Here is a 25,052-nt window from a genome sequence, read left to right on the forward strand (position 1 = left end):
CAGCATTATCAGATGTTGCATTTTGCAGATCATGCATTCTTTTGCTGCGGTCCCTTAAATGAAATATACCTCAGTGGGATTCTACTGTTTTCGCACTATACATTCAAAGCACACCAGTGGAGCTTGCGTAAGCTCATCAGGTCATGAAAGAGAAAAATACTCATCCATACAAGAGTAGTACAAGCTACGAGCGAAAACCCATCCGAGCTACTCCAAAAGAGAGCCTAACGTAGTTGTTTTCTCTCACGTCCCGTGCCAACCAAATCAAAACATCAGATCCTTCTTCAACACTCACTCCTCGCCCTGTGTGTAGACAATGCGTCCCGGCAGAGGATCAGCGGCGGCTGCCTGTGACGGCCGACCCCTGTCGGCCACGACTGTAACGCGGCCCTGGAGCAGCTCGGGGTCGACGTCCTCGAAGACCACTGTGCCGGGTGCCAAGCGCGTGATGTTGCATGCCACTTCCTTGCCATTGCGAAGTTGCACAGTGAACTCCACGTCCTCACCCAGCGATAGGGCCCGAAAGTCGCCGCACTCGCTCGAGTGAAAGAAGATCTGGCAAAGTGGGAACAATGCGAGGCAGCACACTTGACATTGGAACCCAACATGGCTTCTCTGTGTCGCAATTTCTTAACCCCGTATTGCCCGAATACAGTTCCCCGTCACGGTAAGCTAAAACAGCTTGTTGGCTTTTATTTTTCAGCATGGAGAGTATATTTGTACAAAAACCAATACAAGGAAATGTTACTTAATTTATAACTTAATTACTAATTGATTTGCTGTACTATCTCCAACTGGAAAACTTATTCCAATGTGTATGTATGTATGTATGTATGTGTGTGTGTGTGTGTGTGTGTGTGTGTGTGTGTGTGTGTGTGTATATATATATATATATATATATATATATATATATATATATATATATATATATATATATAGAAAGGAACAGCATTGCTAAAAGCTATGCATCAAGTTTCTCGAGCTTAAATAAGGATTTAGCGGTATCAAACCCAGCGTAGCACGTATACTTTGGGCATTACATTAGTGGTTGTGTCCCCAATAGTGATCGCCCCGAGAATATCGCTCCTGGTCTGAGTAACGCCTTCGGGCAACAGGGAGTCACAGCCTTACCTCCTTGACGACGTCTCCCCTTTCGATAAAGCCAAACGTGTCCTTGAGGGCGCAGACAACGCCCTGCTTGCGCTGTCCAGACGGCGATGGCGACGGCAGGCTCTTGCGTGCCCCCCGGGCTGCTTCTGGAGTGCCCTTGGCGGGGGCGTTCTCGGGGCGCACGCGCTTGGCACAGGGTGCGCCCGTCTCCTTGCAGGTGGCCAGATAAAACCGCACACTGTCGTTCTGGTGCAGTGTGTAGCCCTCCTCAATGTCCTCCTCCGTGTACGGCAGGAAGAAGCACTCGCCGCGACTCTCGTATGCCACTCGGCCCTGGGCGCACATGAGAAAACGAGCCAGCTGTACACCTTCGGACTTCTTGATTTTGCTGCACTTTTCTGCAGTATAGTAGGTGATTCACTCCTCAATTAGTTTCCAGTAACTCCTTCAGTGTTAGGGTTTAGATTCTTACAGCAACATAGTGGCTATGCGAGACACTGCAGTCGAGAGCTCTAGATAAATTTTGACTATCTTTGACACTAAATTTTGACAATAAATTTGGACACTAAAAGAGAAACACTAAATCAGTTTACACACATGAAATATGTTCCTTCAGAACTCCCAATTTTTGAAACCTTGATAAAAAGGTTTAAACCTTCATAAAAGGTTTATTAGAAGAAAAAATGAAGGCCAACATTACTTTCTTCCAATTTCATACTAAAATCACAGCGGTGGTACATCAGGAGGAGCATCACGAATTCCAAGGTTTTTTTTTCTTTCACATATGGGCTCTTGTGGTTCAGTGAAAGTTCTTGAAACTTGCCAAACTTAGACTTCAGAATGTTAAAATGGTGTCCATGTTTTTAATAAAAATTAATGATGCCCAAGCAGATGGCGTCACAATCTATGCCATCACGGCAAGCTGCTGCAGGAACTTATAAGGCCCCCCCGCATCGCTACCCATTTTTTCTTCTCTAATGGCAACAGTGGCTTCTTTAATAGTGTTGAAAGTGCAATGTATTAGTAAAAACTGAACTCATTCTTCTGTGTAGTGTCTGTTTACGGTGGCCACTATCTGCCTTGTTATCTATTTAGCCATCCATAGAAAGTACTGGAACTCACCCAGAATTGCAACAAAATTTAACAGCTACGGAGATGCTTTGTCACTCACCTCAGCACCGTCCTTGGCTTCGGTCGTGATGAAGCCCGTTGCCACCTCATCGCTAAGCACCTCGCTGGACAGGGCCTCGGACGATATCTTAACCACGGCGCTGGCTACGGGCTTTCCCGATTTTCGGTCATTGGTCATCTCGAACTCCACCGGGTCTGGGCAATGAGATGTACGGGATTGACCAGTGTGACAAGCACCAACGCACTCAACCGCGTATTTCAGCAAGCCTAAAGCATAAATTGAGGGCAACCGATAACCTTGATTTGTTATTTGTTTTTGCTGTAAGACTATAGACCCTTTCCACAGCCATCCCGTGGGCGCCGCCATGTTTGATCCCGTGGTGACAATGCATTTATTGCCTCAGCTGCCTCGGTGTTTACAATGGATGCGCATGATGCCCAGCGGGGCTCAGCGAACATCTGTTTCAGCAGGTATCGTAGGCGAAGACTGGGTGGACAACACGAAGCTTTGGTCACAGCTTCAGAGGACACGTGAGTGTTTTCAGAGTGCATTACACCTTGTACAAATGGTGCGAGAAGCATATATGGTGCCTGTACTAAAAGAGGGGCTAGAAATGTATGCCAAGCTGTCCAAACTTTGTGCTTATGAATTAAATCAGGAGCCGTGTTTTACTCTTTGTTCTCTATTTGGCAAACACATTAAAGCAGAGGCTTGCCATGTTACTGACTCAGTAAGGTTCCTCAGTGTGGTCACTCTATTGCTTATTTTCTGCCTAATCACTTGCACACGGCATGGGTATGAAATCTGGTCACGGTATATCTGGTTTCATAATACCTTTGCACCGGTTCTGTTCGTTTTGCATCTTCAACCATGGCGAGAGGCCAATCCCAGCTTATTACGCTGTGGGGCATCGTGAAAGGCGCTGAATAGGGGACAACATACAGCCCCTGAATTCCTCAGCGGTGACTCACCTCCTATGCGCAGGTGCTCAATGTTTCCCGTGAACTGGCTGTAGTGGAAGAACAGTCTCGCCGACCGCTCGCAGCACCGGATGAATCCATACGAGTGCTGTAGCCAAGCCAAAGCAAAGCAAAATAAGTACTGTGGGGTGCACGTCAATGTACTGCCACGAGATGGCCCTACAAATGAGATGCGCAGACAGTGCTGTGCATCTTTATAGAGCAAAAAGAATTCTAATGTTTGACAGCCAATGCTGAAAGAGTGCAGTCATTATGCGAGTAAATACGGTAGCATCACATTTTCTTTTATGTATAGAGACAACATTAACTCCTAGCCTGAGCGTTAACCCTTCATCCACGGTGCACACATTTGCGCTTACCAACTAGCTTTTGCCAGTTCCCTTCTAGCATACCTGCCAACCTGTGAATAGTAAAATTGGTAAATAACCCACGGACACTGCACAAAAAGGGAAAGAAATAGGAGGGCGCAATAGCACATTTTTATTTTGTTTGCCTTAAGTACCCACCTTTCGTGGGATATACACGCCGTGCATTAATGACATTTTACCTTTAGACTTGGCACACCAACAGCAGCAAACTTGGAACAGCACAAATTGACAAGCAAAGCACTGCAACATTTTCGGCCACTTTGTCGTTACTGATTTTACCAGCTTCAGGAACTCGAATGACTATAAAGTTGTTCGAAGCAGGTATCCCCCAAGGGCACTTCCAACGCCAAAGGCTTGAAGGCTACAGCTGGATACGAACAAGCAAAACTTTCCAACAAACAGTACTTTTCATCAAACTTTACAAAACCTTTATAAGATCGTATATTGAGACAGAATTCCCAAACGTTATAAGGAATATATGGAAGAGTTGGCAGGTATGCTCTAGTGGGGCACAGAGTGCACGTGGTTAAACTGAACATCCTGCATACTCAAACATGGTTCTATTTGAGTCCGGCATGACGAGTACCATTATGCACTATAACAGTGGAATCACGATGATACGAATCTCTTGGGACAACGTAAAAGTTTGAATCGCCCGAAGTTCATATTAGCTGAAAACGTTTAAAATTCAGAATTAAAGGGGGCATGTGGCAATGACATGGCAGACTTAATCTACATTTCAAATCTTTAATGAATTTTATTTCGCAATCCTAAACCTTCCTTTATCTCATGGACAATTATTTAAAAGAAATACGCAGCAGACTTCGAAAAAAAATTTACTTTTTTAGTGTTTCTTCAAAAATCAGGCTTCGAGATAGCACAGCTGATCCCGCAAGTGCGGCATTCTGTTGATGCAGATTCAGACAGTCACAACGCTGTATTTATCTCTGCAGTAATAAAAGCAACAAAAGCCAGTGCGAAAAGGGATATCTAGCATTGCAATTCTTTACAGCAGTACAGTAGTCACGTGACATACACCGAGTGCTCCTATTGGCTGACGTGAATTTAAATAACTGACGCATTTGTTTCGTGCGCATCTTGGCTGCAGCGAACAGCACACTTCACGTGTTTCTAAGACAGCATTTCAAGAGCTGCTTGGCTATCTCAAGTTTCTTCTGTCGCTGCATGCTAGCTGCTGCCTTACAGCGATAAGGACATGACTTGCACAAAGAAATCGAGTGGGGTCAAGGAAAAGTGACGCGTGTCACCCTGGCAACAGGAACGTGGTCTGCACAGCCCTGCTGCTGGCTCAATCGTTCACATCTGCCACGGCGTAAAAAGCAGCAGACGACATTCAAAATGTAACACGTTGCTAGCTCATGGAAATGCACTCTGAGCAAGCAGACGGGGCTCGCAGATTTCCGATGCCTTCGGTTTGAACGGTCTTGAAGTGTGTGCAAGTGACCAAAGTGTGTGCAAGTGACCAGGGTATTGGAGTAATAAGGTCTACATCAATCCCAAGGAGGCACGCAAGAGCTTACCAGGAGTTTTTCAACAATGCCGGCCTCCCTATGCGCGTTCCCTTGCTTTCCGTTTTGCCTGGGGGAACCGGATGACGCCTGGTCTCCGGCTTCGTCTTCCCCCTGCTGAGCGCCAGACGCCTGCAGAGCATGCAGAGATCGAGGAAGCGTCACAAAGCGGAATCACAGTTCTTTCCTTTCGACACTGTGGGATAATGTGCAGCTTTGGCACGGCTCGGAAACGGTGCAAGGTAACGATAGTGTCAGAGCAATATCCTCAAACAGAACAATCTTACTAGGCACAGGGCGGTCTTCTCAAAGAATCATTTTCAGGGATGCTTCCACTTTCACGAGACTCCCTGAGACTAGCAGAAGATGTGTGTGTTGACGAGTGACAGTATTCCTGACCAACAATGATAAGCCAGTCGGCTTGGCACTGCACCAAGAATTGCGCTGCTGGTGGGCACTCGTGCATTTGGCATTAGTCCTGTGAAATCTCAAGAATGTGATCGTCCAAGATCAGGGCTCATGAACACTCAAATTTTGTCATGTTATACCTGATTGCCTTACAGGGCAGCTATGTCCTGTACAGTTGGCTCAACACTGAAACATGGCAGAATTTCAAAATGTGGTCGAATACAAGAGTCCAGAACAGCACCGAAGCGTCGCAGGCAGAATCACAGTTGCGTCTTTCTACCGCCGTGACTAATGTGTGATTTTAGCATGGCAAGAAGTGGCATAACAAGAATGTTGCAGTAGATGCCGCAGCAGATCGATCCCACCAGACAAAGTTTGCAGATTCCAGACACAGTCCAATATGCGCCGCATTGCCAAATTCACAGTGTTGTCAGCCCTGGTTGGCCCGCAGGGCAGTTGCAGCCCTCTCCGATTGATTGAAATCGCAAACAAAGCGAGATTTGACAAGGAGGAATTTGAGTGTATCCAACTGAGCATCAAAATGCCACAGGCCACATCACAGTCCCAAACCTTAAAAAAGAAATGAGTACTGAAATGAAATTTTCGACTCGTCACTTTTTCCTTGTTAATGAATGTGCACTCAAAGAAACAATGACAAACATTAGAGAATTGTATATTATTTACTGTATAATGTTTCTACAAACCAGTTTCAGCCATTATGTTCCTGCAATCACTGCAGTGGCCACAACCGAGCACAGTGGTAAGAAATGTGCACTTGACCTGATGGCTACGTGAAAACAACTTTGCTCCGTGTCAAGAAGTCATCATAATGTTGACATCCAGTCAAGCCTTCCGAGACCAAATGTTACGTTTCCCACCTTTCACACTTAGTTCCATTCTTTTGTTGCATGACAGAACTTCTACAGCTTCAGAAATGCATGTCAGTACTCCTTTAAACTGTAGCAGCAAATTATGTTCCTTCAATGAACGATGGGTGGTGACACAGTACTGAAGTTCCTGCACCAGCTCACCATGATCTGGAACGTACCACTCAGTGGTACCATGCCCAAAACCGCCCCAACTTATACCTACTTAAAGTACCATGCACAATACCACACCATACCACTTCGTCTCGCATCAATTCACCACCCTACACTAAGTAACATAGGGTGGTAAGGTCCCTAAATAACAAGTTTCAAAGTAGCACCATTCTTTCCATCTAATCGCTGTCCTCCTCATCCTTATGCGCTCTCGCCATTGCCTGTACGTGATTGGCTTAGTGTGATCAAGTGGCATTTCTATGCAACCACACTGATCACTAGCATTCTCAAAAGGCTCCAAGGCTTCTTCACACAGCGTGGTCTACACCAAAATATGCATGAATAAGGATTTACTGCACGGAACGCAGTTTCAGAATTATTATTGAGAACAAACGTGGTACAGCACAATCTAGAAGCTATTTGCTTTTTCTTGCATGTTAAGAGGTCTGAAATTTGGAGATGCTAGTGGCATTCTATGTACAAAGAGTAGAGGAGCAGGAAACTTATTTAGGGACATTAATGGCTGGTACCATGCCCAGCACTGCTCCCACTTATACCTACTCAAAGTACCACACTAAATACCACTCGGTGCCAAGTTCAATAACCCTCTTCCATTACTAGTGAACGTCTCACACTAGACTGGTGGCTTGGGCAAGCTGGTTATCCATGATCTACGTACAGATCAAACAAGGACGAAACACAAAGGAAGACTGGCACAGCACTTTGCACCCTTTCTTGGTTCCATCCTTGTGTGCACTGTGTGTAGATCATGTCCCGCACTAAGTACCACTTGGTAGTGCCATTCCCAATACCACCTTGACATCTACTCAATGCACCCCACAATGACACTGCACCCAATAACAGCTCCTATCACAACTCAAGCCCCACACTAAGTACCACATTGTGGTACCATGCGCAATACTGCCTCCACATACTCAGACTATCACATTGCCCCTACCACATCACAAGAGCCCCTCAGCGGTACCAGGCACAATACCGCCTCACCATATCTACTCAGTGTACCACACTAAGTGCCACTCAGTGGTACCGTATCAAACCCCGTTTACTTATATCTACTCAATGTATCGCAATGACTCAGTAGTACCACATCCAACACACGTACCACAAGTAGTACCACTCGGTGGTATCATAACCAATACCACCTCCACATATTTTATCAATGGAACATCCAATGCTACCGCTCGTTACTACTGAAGTCCTGCACTAAGTACTGCTTTTTGGTACCACCGACAATGCTGCCTCCCCATGTGTACTCAGTGTACCACAATAAGTACCACTTACAATAACGCCTGAACTCAGTGTACAACGCTACCACTTGGTGGTACCATGCCCACTACAGCTTCCATTTACATCTACCTAACATATCACAAACGTACCGCTCAGCGGTGCCACATGTCCCACACCTAGTACCACTTGATGGTACTATGCAAGACGATGCCCCCTACTCACCTGCCACTTAGCGCTGGCCATGATGGCACCAGGAGGTGTGTGCAAAACCTGCCGGAGCTGACAAGACAGGCAACGGTGTTTGCTTTGTGCGGCTTAGCGATTACGATGCTGTAACGATGCTGGTTCGTGGACTTCTTGCCAGTGCGTATCTTCGTCTTCCTTTCCTTCTTTGAGAGAGAAAACTTCTTGATGGAAAAACTGGAGCACTGTTTAAACTTGCTTTTTTTTTCTTTTTTTGGCCGGAAAATTCGACAACTGATGCTGCTGCTGCTTGATGAGCTTTCCAATTGTGGACGACGCGGCACCGTTTTTAACCTGTTCTTTTCCTCTTCTTTTTTTTTTTGGCAGCTTCTCAGACTAATGAAGGGTGAAATCGGTTTACTTTCTTTCCTTCCGTGGAATGTGGATCAATCGGACCAGATCTGTCGTGTGAGTGCCTTTCGGTGGTGGAGTTTTGCTTCAATTTTTGGATTATTTTAGTGGTGAGCTTTGCTGAAAAACAAAAAGAGAAATGTTGCACGTAAGACTCAAGCAAGCTGTGCATGAATCATTTCGTTACACTAGATACTCTTGGCTACGATACGTTAGGGGCACATAAATGTGGATTCAATGATCAAAGGTTACTGAGTGAAAAGAAGTAACTTCTTTTCTTGCATTAAGTGAAGAACCAAACTTTCCAAGCCCTAGAAAAGGTACTGGCATAGCCACAGCAACTTTAATAATTTACAATACTTTTTTCTAGAACTAGTTTGAGTTACCAGCTGACAAATGCATGACATCAATTGAAATTGGCTCGTTCAGTTTCTACAATCACTGCGGCCACTGCAGGCGAGTGCAGCCAAAAATAAATGCTTGCAGCACTTCTTGTGCATGTGTCTGAGCAACGTCATAACACCTAGTCTTAATGCTGCAACTCATCAAATTTCATCCTCTGTTATCACGTCACAAATAACAACAGCTATTCAAGATCGGCTTTACTATCAAATGAAAATACGAGTGTTCCGCAACTTTCACATATTTGAAGTGTCATCCCTTTATGAGTGCAAAGCATGTGGCACAGAATTGCTGCAACTTTTAAAGCACATGTTAACACACCTTTCAATAAAGGCGCATGTCTTGCAGCTGTTGTACAGCAGAACCTTGCCAACGAAAATAGTCTGACCACTCAAACTTTGCATAACCTTGTAATTAACTGTATCAATTCTGAACATTGGGCAAACTAGCTAACCACAACCCCCCCTCAATGTTTTAATTAGAGGGATGTCTCTTTTGGAGCCCTGACAAAGAAAAGCCTCCGCATTTAAGTGCCGGACCCGTACTGAGCATTCTTTTTATTGGCATGAAACACAGAATGCATTACAGAGATCATGGCACACACATTCAAGTCTCTTAAACATGTACACCTGATGAAGCTAGCAAAAAAAGAAAAAGAAGACATTCCACAATGTTTGCACTGTCTACTTAATGTGCTTGCACACACATACACACAAATATTCACTGCTCTGATGTCTTCCTTTCATTAAGTCAATAGTGGCATTGTGTGTGTCATGCTCTTCTTGTGAAGTCACTTCCTTGCACTTTTCTAAGCAACATGTCCTGTACTAAGGCTTCCCTTGTTTGCCCCTTGTTGATGAGCCTTCATACTTAGTTACTTCCCACCTTTTTTTTGTTTGTTTGTTGACATGTCATACTGACAGTTGCATTAACCATTTTCATGCTATCAGGATCCTACTGCAGCTATCCATATAACTTGCACATGCCTCATAGAATCCCACCTTTTTTTGTTTGTTTGTTGACATGTCATGCTGACAGTTGCATTAACCATTTTCATGCTATCAGGATCCTACTACAGCTATCCATATAACTCGCACATGCCTCATAGAATCAGCTTCTTAGCTGACTCATATGACTGCCTTTAATGCTACTATTAAACAAGCAACAATACTGAGTTCACTGACATTCCGAACATAAACTTACAGCACAAACACCTAAGACGGACCCCAAAAGGAAGGTACGACACTGGCACTGGCGTTTCACTGCATTCAACAGTATTCATGAACTAGGTGGGCAGCACAGCGCAGACAAGCTTTGCTGCAGCAGCATGGCATTCTTCAAAACAGCAGCAAACACACACACAAAAAAGCATGAACTGCGTTGTCAAGTGCTCGAGGAAATGTCGTCGAACCAAAACTTAAAAATAGTATTGAGCATTACCCACAAGTGTGATCGTTATTGTGACTAAAAATATGCCTATGTAAATGTATTTTTTGTTTACAACAAACTGCATCTTTTTCAACTTTAAAATACCAATATGCGCACACTAAAGCATCAGATTGCCAAAGTTCGTGAAATGCCCTGGGGTGGAGCAATGGTCCCGCAAGAAAATCGCGATGCACCGATACCGTCTTCGTAGTGGCTGTTTTTTCTGTGTAAAAAACCGTAAGGGGCCGAAAAATACGCCGCCGAATAAAATCCCGCTTTACGAGCTCCAAGACAGCAAACAGATAAAAAGAAAAAAAAATGTTCGCAGCCACACTAAGCAATACAGCCTCGAGGAAAAAAAAGTTTGGAAAAGAGGGTAAAATTCACGGCCGCCTTACAGTTCCCGATAACTACAAGTCTTACGGATTAGCGGCAGGACTCACGAGTATTTTCGCAGGCTGACCCCCACTATTAAAACCGAAGAATCACGCTGATGCGGATAATCAGGACGTCCGGCTTGTTGCTACGTCAGGCTGAAATCATGCCGCGAGAGAACTCCGCATTTACGAAGGAACAGTGCAAGCCACTATCGCCTCAAAGTTCAAGCCTTCTTTTTGTTGTTATGAAATTCACAGAGCAAGTTCTCAAACACCGCGAGATCGCACAGAACCGCATGCATACAGCAACGACGGGTGCACGCTCGGTACTGACTAATCAGCGCCGTGACGAGTGCGAAACAACGTGAATCGGAGAGGTCGCCGAAAAACGGTCCCGGTGCGGCCCGGTCAGTTTGTCGAGGTCCGAAAAGTGTGTCAAGGCGTCGGTGACAGTCGCGTAAAGGCATACGCAACGCTACAAAGTCAGCCAGACCTAGGCGGAATGCTATGGGACGGGCCCGACGTGAACACGATAAGCCTACCGGCGAGGTGGAGAGTCTACGGCGCACATGATTATTGTAGTACCCGGCCGTCGCTTCGTTCGGGCAACGGCGACGAATAGAACGCGAGTAAATTCCGGCGGTCTGCCGTTCTTGGTAACGGGACGTTCTCACCCTTTGCAAGCGTATCGCGAAGCCTTTTGATTTTTTCGACAGCAACCTCATTTCGACACATTTCTCAGCTGGCATGGGGAAAGAGGCGAGAGAGTTCCTTTTGAACAAGGGAATGGCAAGGCACTAGGCCGAAGAGCGCCGGCAGCAGGGCAGGAACAGCGAACTGCTCGACACAGAGGGTCAGAAACGCGAGTCGGGATCGAAATGCGGCTCTTGACGTGTACTCGAGCAGTTTTCTAGCGGAGACAGAGCGCAAAGAAAATGCAGGAATTACCTCTCCACGGCACACCACGGACGACATGCCGCCATGTTGGCTCCCGAAGTTTACTTTTTATCCGCCAGGGCCCGTCTCGCCATTTCCGGTGGATAGACCAGGCTAGACTTCCTTTACGTCACGGGCAAGGATCGAAAAAGATGGCCGCCCTTGTAGGTCGGTCCGGTCGTTTCGGGCAAATTGTACAGTACCAGCTAAAGGCTCCACTGATCGCATCATGCCGATCAGCCCGTAAGTTTCTGTCATGTAGTTTATATCATGCTATGCGTTGACCCGGCGTTCGCACGGAACGCAGGTATGCTAATAGCAAGGATTGAACTTTGTACGTGGATATTGGAAGTTCACTCTCTGCCGGCTGCTCGATGAAGCACACGAGTTTTTGTGAACAAATGTGGGGTACTGTCTGCCAAACTCCACCAAAAGACGCCGGCTGCTGGTTCCGAACTTTTCCCATGTTGAGCAGTGATTCAGAACTAAAGTAACTTTCGTCAATAAGGCCTTCACGGTTTTCACGTTCTGAAATTGTGTCGTACTGTACCATGCTTCAAGCGCGCTTTCAGACGTTTTCGAACTTCTAGCACACAGCCAGAGAACGCTTGCAATTAAAAATAATGTATATCTGGATGATGTTTGCGAATTTTGCTTCCCGTTCTGTGGTTAGCCACAGTGATGTCCCGTACTTCAGAGAATTCTCATTCCTAGACATGAAAGTTCCCTATTTCCAGCACTTTTCCCCGCCATGACTCGAAAAGTTCCCACAAATTTCCCTGCACATACATACAAACGCAGATGTAATCTTTGATAAAGAATCTTGACAGCCACAAATATTAGATAAAGAAAGAAAAACTCACGTTGAAAAACATTACATGACTCGACATTGGTTGGACAGTATGATGTGAGAACTTAATTTCTAATCTGGTGCCCTGTGCGCTTCCGGACATCTCTTCCGCGCATTTTGCTCTTTAGCATCGACTATTACTGGCGCCATGAAGCATCGTTTCGATTCTTAGTGGTTTAACTTTTGTATTAACACAACACTTTGAAGTACAGGTTTAATTGTACGAAACAGCATATCGGCTGTTTGACAATGCAGAGTATAAAAATGAGAAAATGACCAACTCCCAGTTAAGCCCGTGCACTGACACTGATATGCTGTGGATCAACGATATAATATTTCGTTCACTGGCATAATTTTAATATTTACTCCATGAATCTAAAGTTCCCTTTAATATCAGAAAGATTCCCTTTGGTCCTACATTATGGCTGAACATTTCTTGAAAAAGGGAAAATTCCCTACACAGAACATCACTTGTTAGACACGGTGTTCCTGTTGGTCTAAGCAAGCCAAGTTAAAAGGTGACATTTGCAACCGCTTTCAAGGGCAAAACCACAAGCAGAGCATAGAAATAGAAGACCAGGGCACAGTAAGTAAGGCACACATGGCGCTGTGTTTTAACACCTTCCGCTCGTTCAGCACTCCGCTGTGCCTGGTGTTCCGCATTGTAAGAAAATTGCTCTAAAATCTTCTAATGACACCGCATTTACAAAATGTCTGATTCATTTTGTTCTCAGACGGTTTCCATGTCAGATGTGGTAAAAAACTAGAAAGTGAGCATAATAGAAGTTTAAAACAAGCAGGAATGTGGAGTGCTCCTTTGCATATTTTAGCACTCAGATTTTGAATATTTCTGCCTTTGAACTTGGCCCTCGAAAACTAAGCGCAGCATTGAATGGTTCTGCTTTTCAGTTTTCAGTGGTATGTGCAAAAAAAAAAAAAGAGCCCACTTGGAAGCCTCTATGCTTCTTTTTGAGCCTGGTACTCTGGTTGCAACAGCTACAGCAACGGAGGAGTCCGATGAGCAAGAATCTTTCCATTGTTTTTCAAACTACTGCTGAAAATGTAGACAAATATGTCCATCTAGTATGTAAAACCCAAAACAATTAGAAAATAACCTGATGTGTTTCATGAGCCTGATGTTTTTCATGAAACATGTGCACGGGGATGATTCAAAGGGCATCCTCAAAAATGTGATTAAAGTTAATCCATCTTGTCAAAGAGACATGCTAACTGAAGGCTCTACTGACTGAATATAATGTACACGAACTTGTTGTAATGCACCCCTTTCAACTGTCTTCATTCGGCTTGTTTAGCTTCCTGGAATGGCTCATTATATAGGTTATTCCAACGTCTCCATTATGTTTTTTATTGTGAATGTGAGGGCAGCAAGAGCTAGAAGGTTCCACCATACGAGGCAGCCAGTATTGAGCCAGAAACTGAACTACCCACGAATTTCAGCTCAGTTTCAGCAAAATTACTACAAAGTCAGAAATGGGCAATGAAACCAGGGAAATCACAGGGACAATTAACTATTCTTTTTTAACAGAAGTGCTGAAATAAGAGAATAGTGTAATGAAATTGGACATTCAAAGGAGTTGCCACAGGTGTCTGAAAGCTGAACTGATCTTTTTTCATTTATTTATTTGTAAAAAAACCTTGCAAGGACCCTACATGGGAATTCATGTAGTTGTCTTCAAGTGTTCAAGTTGTCTTTTCATTCGCTTTCGTTTTCCTTGTTGTTTTTTTTTTTTGATGCAAGCTACTGTAAAAATGCACATATAATGTACAGACCCGCATATAGTGCTGTGAGATTTGGGAATAGCGAAAAGTGAAAAAATTGTTTAATCTGCATATTTGTGTCATTCATTTGGTATGTGGAATTTCTAACTTTCATGTACTTCGATGAACTGTATGTTGTTTTCTCTGCTGCTTCGATAATGGACTCTGCAGCATTGTCAAGCTATTTGGGACAGCTTTTTCTACAGCTCATCTGTCATTGTTTTCATTTCAAGATGAAGATAAGCATTATTGTTATTATTAATATATGTAATATAAGTCATGAAAACTGAGCAGAAATATGTATCTACCTTGTACTTTGTAAATCAGTCATTGTTGCTTTCAATCAAGTTGGTCATAGATATCCTGGTACACTCAAGTCACAAAGTGACCAGTCGCAAATGGTCGTTTTTGGTAGAAAAAGCAACTCTTTTGGTTCAGTCGCTTGCTGCTCGATTTTGCAGTCAGTGCGACTGCTGTCACAAGCCTACAACCAGCTGAACCAATTGGCAGCGCAGGAATAGGACATCCATACATTAAGATGCTTATTTTGCTTGTTTTATGTGGTGATGGTGGTGCGAGCAAGTGTGGGCGATACCGATTGCAAGACATTTCAGTGTATTCACAGGCATGTAGCGCTTGCCACCATGCGTTTTGGTCACCGTGAGTCGCTCCTTGGCCGGCAGTTGTGGTCAGTCACGCTACGACTGTCAGTCGCCGAGGTGAACGAGCCCTTCAGGTCCATTCGATTTGCCAGCACTTCCAGAACTCCAACTTCAAGAGGTGCTGCACCTCATTTACACTGGTGCAGCATGTTGTAGTCTGTTTCACATAGCACTGGCTTTGCGCAGGACAAGTTCACAGCATCCCCTGCATTTGTGGGAGAAACATAGTGCAAGGCTTGTGCAGAAAGTACTGAGCAAGTTCTGCACAGAACTTGCACTGAACTGCAATGAACTAGTTCATAAAGCGCAACCTTTATTTTGTGCATGCATTTTCTTCTGCAGAGGTGCCCGAGTCACTGTGCTCATGATGAAGTTGAAGCCCTGCTGTGATACCTATGTTGAAGTGGTTGCATTTCTACGGGCGAAGGGAGAGTGGGTACGCTATGCACTTGCTTGCTCCGAAGTGCTCTGTGCCACCCGGTGCAGTGCCGGCTACCGGGTGGTCGCATGTGCGGCTGTCTAGGCCCTTTCACCCAGGGATGTACATGCTGTATTACTACTGTAGCTGCTGTTAATGTTTAATTGATGGGCCATCACCAGTGTTACCTACAGTGTTGTCAATTATGCAAAGTGTTTGTCCATACTCGTATGTTTTAATCCATGTGTATTGTGTACAAGTATGTAGATACATTTATGAGCAGGGAAGTCCATATGTGCCTAATGTACTAGATGAAGCTAACATTTCAGTGCACTCATTGTTCTGCACCGGTGCTCTCTGCTGCTGTTGTCTGTATGGTGGCCTCCTGGCCTTGTCAGGCTTACAGCTTTCTTGCCAGGATGGCCTCCAACCCTGTACTTTGTCTTTGTTGTAAATGAATCTTGATCATTTTGTGGCCTTTTTTTTTTGCTTGCAGACTGGAACAAGGACTGGTGCCCCAAGCCGGCTCCACAGACGGAGGAAGAGGTGAGAGCGGCCGCCAAGAAGTACAGGATGCTGCCCGAGGACTACAAGGTGCGTGACCAGAGTGAGGGCCTCACCTGGGGCGACTACCCCAAGATTCCCACGATCCCGGCAGGAAGCAGGCACCCCGAGGAGGACTACGACTTTCCCTACTTGAGGCGGAATTACGGCGAGCCGGTAAGAGCAAGAGGATGTTCTTACGTTATCTGGAGTTAGCATAAGTTATAATTTGTGACTGAATTTTTCGGCACCTATATTTATTTAAATTTGGTAGGCATTTATCGGCACTTATTTTCCTTGAAAAATTCAGCACTTATAGGTACCTATTTTCTTACAATACTGCCTTCACTGCATTTTCGGCCCTTTGAAAAGCTGCTCGTGCATATTTATTTCGGGAAGGAAATAGAAAGCTTTATTGTTATAAATGCAGGGAGGCAAATTAGTACAAAAACATACAGATATATGTTAAGGTGGAATAAGGTTTGAGTGATCACTGGCACAATCCGTCTCATGCGCTGCCAATCATGTGCGACTAACACTTGAATCCTGCTGCCCTGCATCTGTTGCAGTAGCACTGCAAAGAAGCACCAGAGCATAGAATGGGCACATAGGTCGGTGCATGCTGTGTATGGCCATACGCACTTGTAGTGCGTCTATTTCAAAAATGCCTCGACGCTGGCCTGTGAAAAAAGACGGGGACCCCTGCGAATTTCTGGAATGAAGAAATTGTGGTCACTGACCAAGTCAAGGCGAAAATAACACAGAGACGTTTCGGGACCCGTACGGGTTCCTTGAGTGTGATCAAGGAACCCGTACGGGTCCCAAAACGTCTGTGTTGTTTTCACCTTGACTTGGTCAGTGACCACAATTTCTTCATCATCATGTTACCTGACCAGACGAACTTTCGTCAAACTCTTGACTAAATTTCTGGAATCTTACTCTATCCACAATGGCCAGTTGGCTTTTGCCTCTTGAAATGGGCTGTCTGGTATTGTCCTCACCCTGCTCGCATCCACGAGTAGTCATGCACTAATGACGTCTGCTTGGTGTGCATAAATCCCATTACCACATCTTACTCTCCTTTTTCACAGACGGACACATAAGCCGACAACAATATGCAGGAAGAGTGGGGATGAATGGTTGCGGCACAAAGCTCTCTCACACCCCTTTGTCGTGACACCGTTGGCGAGGCCCCCCATTATTTGCACGAGGTTCGAGTGAGGCTAGCAAAAAGAAAATCTGCTCCTCCAGTGAACCCCACTCCCATCCCAACATGCACTGAAGCTTTTGTACCACCCAAGCTTGAGTAAGGGGGCCTAAGCACCCAACTCGCTTGAGAGGGTCTGGTCACATTGCGCAGGCTCAGTGTTCTGAATCATGACGAATTCCTAAATTCGGTAGATTTTTTATGTATATTTATTTAAACCGAATCCCTAAAACTAGTTTTCGGCATTTATCAGTAAAATCCAAAAAATCCAGTCTCTAGTTATTATGCAGGGATGGAAGTGCTGCTCTAATAGCACCATCTTGCGCCATACCACCGAGCCGCACGAACCTTCGCCAGAACACTAATTTTGAATGATGTCTCCAAATTTATAGGATTTAGTCATGCATTGGCTAGCATTCTTTTCCTGGAATCCAAGCCTAAGCAATACTTTTTACTGTTGGCGCCATTTGAGTGTGAATGTTATTAGTGGCGCATTGTAACTTGGTCGCAGGGAAATGAAAATGGTTTTGTGCAATGCATTATAAATGTTTTATGTAAGCCTTATGTGTTTGGGCATACTATGCGAACGATCTAAACATGAACTGGCACTCTCTTTATGGGGCTGTTGGGAAGGAAGGCCGAACTCCCACCTGAATGAATAATTCGTGTGGTCTGCTCGACCCGTTTTCTGCACAACCATACCATACAAAATCAGACTGTTCCGCCACAGAATGCATGCCAAGGTCATAAAATTCGGGTTTTAGTAAACCTTAGCGGCCAAATGGCAGTCGTAAATATTTGCCGAAAGTGCAGACAGAAATTGTCTTCACGGCAGCAACATCCGTAGTGTGACTTGCGGAGACTAAGCCTGAAAAATTTACTTAACCGTTGTTCGGCATTCAAAATATTGGTTGCCGTTTTACATTGGCTTCATGAGGCGCCTGCGGCAGAGCTGCGAATAAGCCCGAACAATCAAGCTCGTACAAAATATTGGTTGATGAAGCAGATTGGAAAGCCATTGAACATTCTCTGCCCTTTATGCTTCTCAAAAATACCAGTTTCCTTGATGGCAAGCGATGTGGAATACTGGCAAGCATATGATGCCTAGGGAAGTAACTTCACATTTATTTCGTGGTGTTCTGCTGTCCCAAGTGAACAACTCAAATAATTAAAAATTGGCAGAGGTCATTAGGCAAACAGTGTTCACTGCATGTCAATGGGCATTGTTCATGGCGCTCACTGCGAGTATTTCTTGTTCATTGTGAACGAATATGTTTCGTTAGCTAACTTTGTAAACTTACCTAATTGATAAGATGGCGATGAAAAAGTTGTGAAGGACATCGAGAAATGACCGATAACAGGATTCCTGCAGACATTTTTTTACGAAGAGAAAAAAAAATACACTGGTGCCCATGACAGTGCCTCCAGGCAGTGGGAACGAGCGGCAGCACTCTTTCGACACGTCAGCAGCTTTCGGCGCGCAACTTCGCTTTTTATCAAACACAAAGTAAACACTATGTAACGGTTCCCTTCCCAAACAGTTACAGGACTGTGTCCTTGGTTCGCACGTGCATATATACACAACATACTAGATCGCAATATTTACATCCGAGACTGCTGGTATCACTGGTGTTGGGATGCAGTGTCACATGGAGTCTTTCTCTTCTTTCTTTTTTTTTGGTTGTTGTTGTTGACTTTTTGTTTGTCAGAATTGTCAGCCCTGGTAAAATGTTTGGTGTATCTGGGTTCAAGGGCATAATTGAAATTTCCAATGAGGCCCCAGCGAGAGGCCGTCTGAGGTGGTGCGTGCTGTGGAATTCTTTTACGTAGCCCAAGCAAGCTCTGATAACTTGACTGCTGTTTAGCAGTGTCCCACAACTTGCCAGCTATCAAAGTGCCGCAATAGTTTAATTTGACCCCTTCCTTTCTTTTTGTCTAGATTAACATCTACATGGATGCGTACAGCCTCGAAAGACTAGACTTGCAAAGGGAACGTACTCCAATGTAAGTACTAAAGTACTACAAGTTTGCAGCCCTGCTTCACAAATGCTAACGCATCCACTGGCAGCGAAGACATCATTCAGTGGCATTTATGCTGCCTGGTGACACATACGCTAATTAAAAATTACTGGTTTTACCATTCCAGAACTGCAAAGTAGTTTATGAGAGACATCGTAGAGGTCCAGGGGGGCAGGCAAGTTTAGTGCCATTATGAGCAAGCGCACTTTGGTGACGAGCTGCTACACGAAGGAGTGACGGCAGTAGCAATGGGTGAATTAGTAAGCACAACATGAACTTCTTATTGTTCGCAGTGTCTGCAAAATAATAGTGCATTGGAGCTAAAAACAGCACTTGGAAAACTTCAATCTGGCCACCAGGCAGTGATAATGAGCTTTGTTTAATGGGTTTTCAGTGGTGCGTTGGCTTTCTATTCAACTTCGAATTAGGTTTTGTGTGGGGATTGCTTTCTGCTTTATCTATAGTGCTTGTGCACTGGGATCTTACATTTTCCCGGACCATGCACTCTTTCTTCATACCCTAAGAAACATACAAACAGACTTCTACTGTATAAAATGTGCCAGCTGACTTACCCATCGAGGTTGCCATAAGTTAGGAATGGCTGTTTCCTTTTCTGTGTAGCAGTACCGTAAAATTCCGAGACCCCGCCCCCAAGGTAATCCAAGAAAGTTTGCGGGGGTGCCTTTGCTTGGTCACAAAGCGAAATTCAAGGGCTGTCGGCACCAAATGCGGCAGCCAGCGAGGTAGGCCTATATACCGTCTCCCAGCGATCATAGGCTCACCTGGCTTGCTCGTTCACTTCCACCGGCATCGGTAAAACCAAATGTATTGCAATTTAAGCATGACATAATTGTGTACACATTGTGCTGACCAACATAGGCACTTCATTACAAACTGCATGCGATTGCGTCCCAAGCGCCACCGGACTCCCAATTTGACGGCCCAGCGAGCTATACCTGCCAGCTCCTAGTCATCAGCGGCCATCAACTGAGCCAAAGCTGCGGATGTGGCCTTGCGGAAACATGTCTACACTGCTCGCATAGTCTTGTTTATATTGGCATTTTGTTTATGAGAGAGCTGTGCAAACATGTTTGTCTTCACTTTATTTGCGAAGTCATTCCAAACGTCCATGCAGCGGCACCTGTTCTGGGCAGAGCTACTCGCCGCTCGCTTATTCGTACCATGTGTCTCGAATTGTCGTATGCAGCAAGTCGGGCTCCAATGCGTCGTATGACAGCTTGCATGCAAAATCGCAGCTTGTGTCTCGCGCTTAATTCGCATGTGACACTTCGCACGTTTGACCAAAACGACGACTGACGACCGAGGTGAACTATCGCCTCGGCAGAAGTGTGGCGAAAAAATTAATTTCTTTCTCACTAAGCTGCATCATGTTATGCAATTTAATATGCAATTTCGTAAAAAGAGTGCCAAAAGAACCATCCAAGTGGTCCGGTGAAAATGCATGGATTGGTGAACAGGGTGATGAAAGGGAGGGGGCAATTGCTCTGTAGTCGGCATCAATTTCAAATCACTTGAATGTGGACAGGGGGCGCTTGCATGAGTAGGGGCACTTGCTTGGAATTTCACGGTATGCTGCTACACTGCAGTGAAGTGCGCTCATGGTAAGTGTCACTAAATTTGCCTGTATGAATGGGGTTTAAGAAATTCTATGGTGTCCAGTGTGTAGTAATTTGACAAGTAAAAACATCTGCTCTGCCATCGCACTTGCTACTGGTGGTTCACTGTGCACCTGATTGGGTGTGTCTGGGTCAACGCTAACGAGCCCCCCCCCCCTTTTTTTTATATTGCTCACCAGGTGGAAGCAGATAGCCATGTTTCTGGGCACAGTGATTGGCTTGTGGTCCCTCAGCAACTTCTTCAACCGCCCACAGTTAAAGATCGGTATAGACCTGGTATGTAGTGCGCGCAGCTGCAAAGCGTCATGGCTTGGCATTTAGCAGGGTGTATTAGAGCATAGAGTTCCTCACAGAAATGACTACAGGGAAGTCTGGCCCTGCGACCATTCAGCCATCATGGGAAAGGTGGTTGGTGCGTGTACAGTTGAGTATCGTTATAATGAAGTGGGATCTGATATGAAAATGCCTTCATAATAACCAATATTACACTAAATATCCACTATAGTAGCTAAATATTCACGATATTACTCTAAATAACCGGTAATACACTAAATATTGGCAAGAAACCTTTTTAACATGGCAAGCTGGGGGAGTTGTGATTGAACATGTTCCTAGGGGTGGGCAGCGCTACCTGGACGATTCGTACCTTGCATTTCCTTTTGTCTTTCATTCGGGTTGTGCTGCCCACCCCTGGGAAGAAACATGTTATATTTACTTTGTTATATCTGATAATTTGCTATGTCTGTGTTTGCTAAAATGAGGCTTGACTGTATTTGCCTAATCATAATGCTTGTGGCTTCAGGCGTTCTTGTGACATTGTTTATTAAGCTTTATGCTTCTAAGTTCTCAAGATTTTTGTCATTTTCTAAACACAGCAAGGCAATTGCTCTTTGCGCACATGCCCAATCACTTCTAATTGCTTCATATGCAGCACAGTATGCTGTTGAAAAATGATCAATTTTAAAATGAGAAAGCTGTTTAAAGTCAGAAGGACAAAGTTTAAGCAAGTCATTCCTGCTTGCTGAACTGCAATATTTGCAGCTCCCATAGACCACTAGTGCTAGAGGTCCCTCGATTAACTTCTGTAGGAAAGCCCATGTATTACAGGGCTCTTATACATGTACTAGTGTTTCACGGGCATTTGGAAGGCTGTTGAACCCATGGTCAATAGCATGGGGGCCGCTACATGGGCAGCTTCAACAGCTGTGGAGTCACAAGTCTACTGAATCAACAAAGTTGCACAAACTACATCAAAATCTTGAAATTCTGTGAGCGATGTAAATGAGCAGCCTGGTCAACTGCTTGTTTATATTAACACACCGTAAATGAAGCATTGCAAAGAAAAATTTCAGTGGCGATTTGAAATGCATGAGCATTACATCGCTCCTTTTTGATGTCCCGGATTGAAGGTTAAGCTGCGTTCTTCAGGAACTCGCTCAACACACATCCTGCCTCTTCAAGGAGTGAAGTGCAACTGACTGTGTGCATATATATATATATTAAGGGTGTGCAAATATTTAAAAAAATTTAATATACAATTGCATATGAATATTTGAAACAAATGGAATATATCGCTGGCCCTGTGGGAGTAAACATGGTTTTTGGCATTTATTTCTATCTAATCTAAGAAACTGCCTGCTTTTGTGCTGAATTTTGCGACAATTTCATGCTGCTGGTGAAATTTCGCCTGTAAAACACGCTTAGCCACTGGACGTCTAAGCTTTGCAGGAAATCCACTCTCAGTAGCAAGGGGCACGGGTTTGCGAACAGTGAGGGTGCACTCTTTTGCACATTCCACCCCAAATCCTGAGTTTATTGCTTGAAAGCAAATCCGATGAGTGACAGCTGATACAGGGCCAAACGCCTTTGTGTGTACAGGAAATTGATGCGTTATAATAAGGCACAGGTTTGCGAGAACAGACAACTAGTGGAAATTACTCAATTTTTGAAAGCTAACATAAGCCAAATACACAATCTTTTAGTATAATGACTTGCTAGTTTAATTTTTTATCAATGATAAAGTAATTGCAGTGTTCCTACATGTTACAATAAACCAACTTGCTAATTTGATATTCGATGCTAACTATTAGAAAATTTTTATATTCGCACACCCCTAATGTGTGTGTAATATATATTTGTGTGTGTGTACATATACCTCCACCACATGAACCACCCCTACCACGTGACCGGCTTTCCACACTTCACGCACATATACACTTTTTTCTACTTTGACACTCCTAATGCTAAAGCATAAAAAAAGAAGCAAGAAACTTGGGGGTGTTGAGATAGCAAAACTTCCAAATTAAATACGAAATATTATTAAGTTTCTAAACAGCGTGAAATATAAAGCTTGCATACACTTAGCTTGGTGAAAAAAAGGCTTTTTTACACTTATTTGGTGCAACATAATGATTAGAGCTAGATGCCTGGCCAACTCATGATCTTACACAAGACAAACAAGTGAAAGGATACTCTATTAATTCGGTGACGACGGCCATCATCATTAAGGTCATCTATTTTATGTATTTGTTGACATGCCCTTAGGACCCATTGGGCATTATAGAGGGGGTGGGTATAATATGCATAAAAAAGAACTTTAGAAACAAAAACAAACATTGACATGAAAACTTCATTCAATGTTACAAAACTAGCTGAGTAAAATTGCACTAAGAACAATATGCATAAATGTAAAACAAACATCAAACAAATTATTGTCACAGTATGTTTGCAGAACTTGTGTGAAGTATGCAGTGTATGGTCACTGATGGCTGCTGTCATTGTCAGGCCACATTATGCTCAGCCTCACCCTTGCAAACTGTGTCCTGAACTGGCGGGGATCAAAGTCATGCACGTGCAGCAATGTGCACTTGGGAACTGGCAGGCGCGTGACAGAGAGGGCGTCATCACAGCGAGATTTGGCTAGTGAGTGCTCAGTCGCATTCATACATGCACTTGTTAGGCATACTTGAACCAAAGCGTCGCGATGATCAGAGAAAGCTCTTCTGAAAACTTAAATATTGTCCCTCTGATTTCCTCTCTTGTTGTTGCCCATATTCTCGTTTTCGTAATTTGCCAAAAGATGTTCCAAGGTTTCTGTAACAAACTGCTGTTTGATGCTTTTCCAGGGTCCACCACAACGGCCAAACGATGGAGTCGTCCACTATACCTTTGATCCAGTGGAGTAGAGTTGATGTGCAGGTTCGCTGCAGTTCGAACATTAAAGATAGGTTACCCATTGTTCTTGCCATCTGTCTCATTTATACACAGTTGTAGAAAGAAGTGTACTATTGGTCTTCACAGCTTCAGACAAGCCCATAGATCTGTCTATGGGCTGTGCCACAATACACTTGGGCTTTGCTCTAATAACGCAGTTGCATCCACCAAGAAAATACCTTCTTTGTCTTACAATCACTATAATAGGCATGCTGAAATCCTTGAAAAGAAACATTTGGAGTCAGGGCTGCATGTGACATAAAAACATCTCCATTATGTCCGGTATTCCTTGTAAGCATGCATGCTGATATTGGTGAAAAGAAGAATTTGTGATCAGGTTTGCAAAAAAAAAAAAAAGGGCCAGCTTGATGCAGCAGGGCTGACAAGCAACTGTTTGATTGCTGTAACAACACGGAATGGGCACATAGGCTTAGTGGCAGCAAGCCAGGGAAGCCATGCCATTGGCCAAAACGCATGTTCACATCCCGAATGTACCGTTTTAAGTAGATCATGGCTGAGCATTCAATATTTTTGTTGCCAGAAAACTTATTTCAAGCACCAAAGCCAACTGTAGCTAATACAGTCGATTCATTTTTTTTGGACATGCCTTTGATAATTTGGACGCCTTTGCGGCCTAGCTGCGTACTCCATGGAGCCACTGTAGAAAGACGTCTGAAATTTTTAACACTGAGACACTTCCTGTACAGTTTTTCGGATTTTTTGCCGTGACCGCAGGGCCCCAACAACATTAACTGAAGCCACGACTACAGCCATTTTGATTATATTGGAGCCTTGAACCAGCAATCTTGCACTTCGATCCGCTCACCTAGCTGCTTCGACATTCACTATCAAGCTTCATGCACTTAGGTACCGTGCTTTTAGAGCGCAGCTTTTCGGTGCCCGTTCCTGCCTTGAGCATCAGCGTGACCGAGAGAATGCTGAGCGCAGCGGGGAATGAAAGACGATAGCGAAGAGGAGGCTACAGTGAAAGTATGAGGCAGAAAGCGGGGGAGGGGAGTATGGCAAACGGGAGAGGAGAAAAGCAGAGGACTGTGATGGCGAAGAAAGTGCAAGGAGGAAAATGGAGGAAGCCACCTTGAAGCACCAAGAGATGGTGCTCACGTACGCTTGTCCACAGCAGCGACAATGCTGGTCGTCTGGAGGAAAGAAAG

General features: G+C 44.4%; 2 protein-coding genes across 3 annotated transcripts in view; one reads left to right on the plus strand and one right to left on the minus strand.

Moving 5' to 3' along the window:
* Positions 1-11,647, minus strand: part of LOC142564377 (RNA-binding protein Unr-like) — a 47,974-nt gene extending 36,327 nt beyond the window's left edge. For both annotated transcript variants that reach the window (XM_075675364.1, XM_075675363.1), the window contains exons 1-7: positions 11,565-11,647; positions 8,038-8,529; positions 5,132-5,251; positions 3,214-3,310; positions 2,282-2,436; positions 1,132-1,443; positions 296-555 (exon numbers count right to left, since the gene is read on the minus strand). In XM_075675364.1, the coding sequence (XP_075531479.1) occupies positions 296-555; positions 1,132-1,443; positions 2,282-2,436; positions 3,214-3,310; positions 5,132-5,251; positions 8,038-8,058 (965 nt within the window). In that variant the 5' untranslated portion in view covers positions 8,059-8,529; positions 11,565-11,647. The remainder of the gene's footprint in view (positions 1-295; positions 556-1,131; positions 1,444-2,281; positions 2,437-3,213; positions 3,311-5,131; positions 5,252-8,037; positions 8,530-11,564) is intronic.
* On the plus strand, positions 11,643-23,904 carry ND-ASHI (NADH:ubiquinone oxidoreductase subunit ASHI). The gene is made up of 5 exons (XM_075675365.1): positions 11,643-11,795; positions 15,758-15,981; positions 18,951-19,015; positions 20,847-20,943; positions 23,793-23,904. Exons 1-5 carry the CDS (start codon positions 11,705-11,707, stop codon positions 23,850-23,852), a joined length of 537 nt encoding a protein of 178 aa, XP_075531480.1. The 5' UTR covers positions 11,643-11,704; the 3' UTR covers positions 23,853-23,904.
* Positions 23,905-25,052: the final 1,148 nt, after the last annotated feature.

The sequence above is a fragment of the Dermacentor variabilis genome, chromosome 11 (assembly GCF_050947875.1).
Source record: "Dermacentor variabilis isolate Ectoservices chromosome 11, ASM5094787v1, whole genome shotgun sequence".
Lineage (NCBI taxonomy): Eukaryota > Metazoa > Arthropoda > Arachnida > Ixodida > Ixodidae > Dermacentor > Dermacentor variabilis.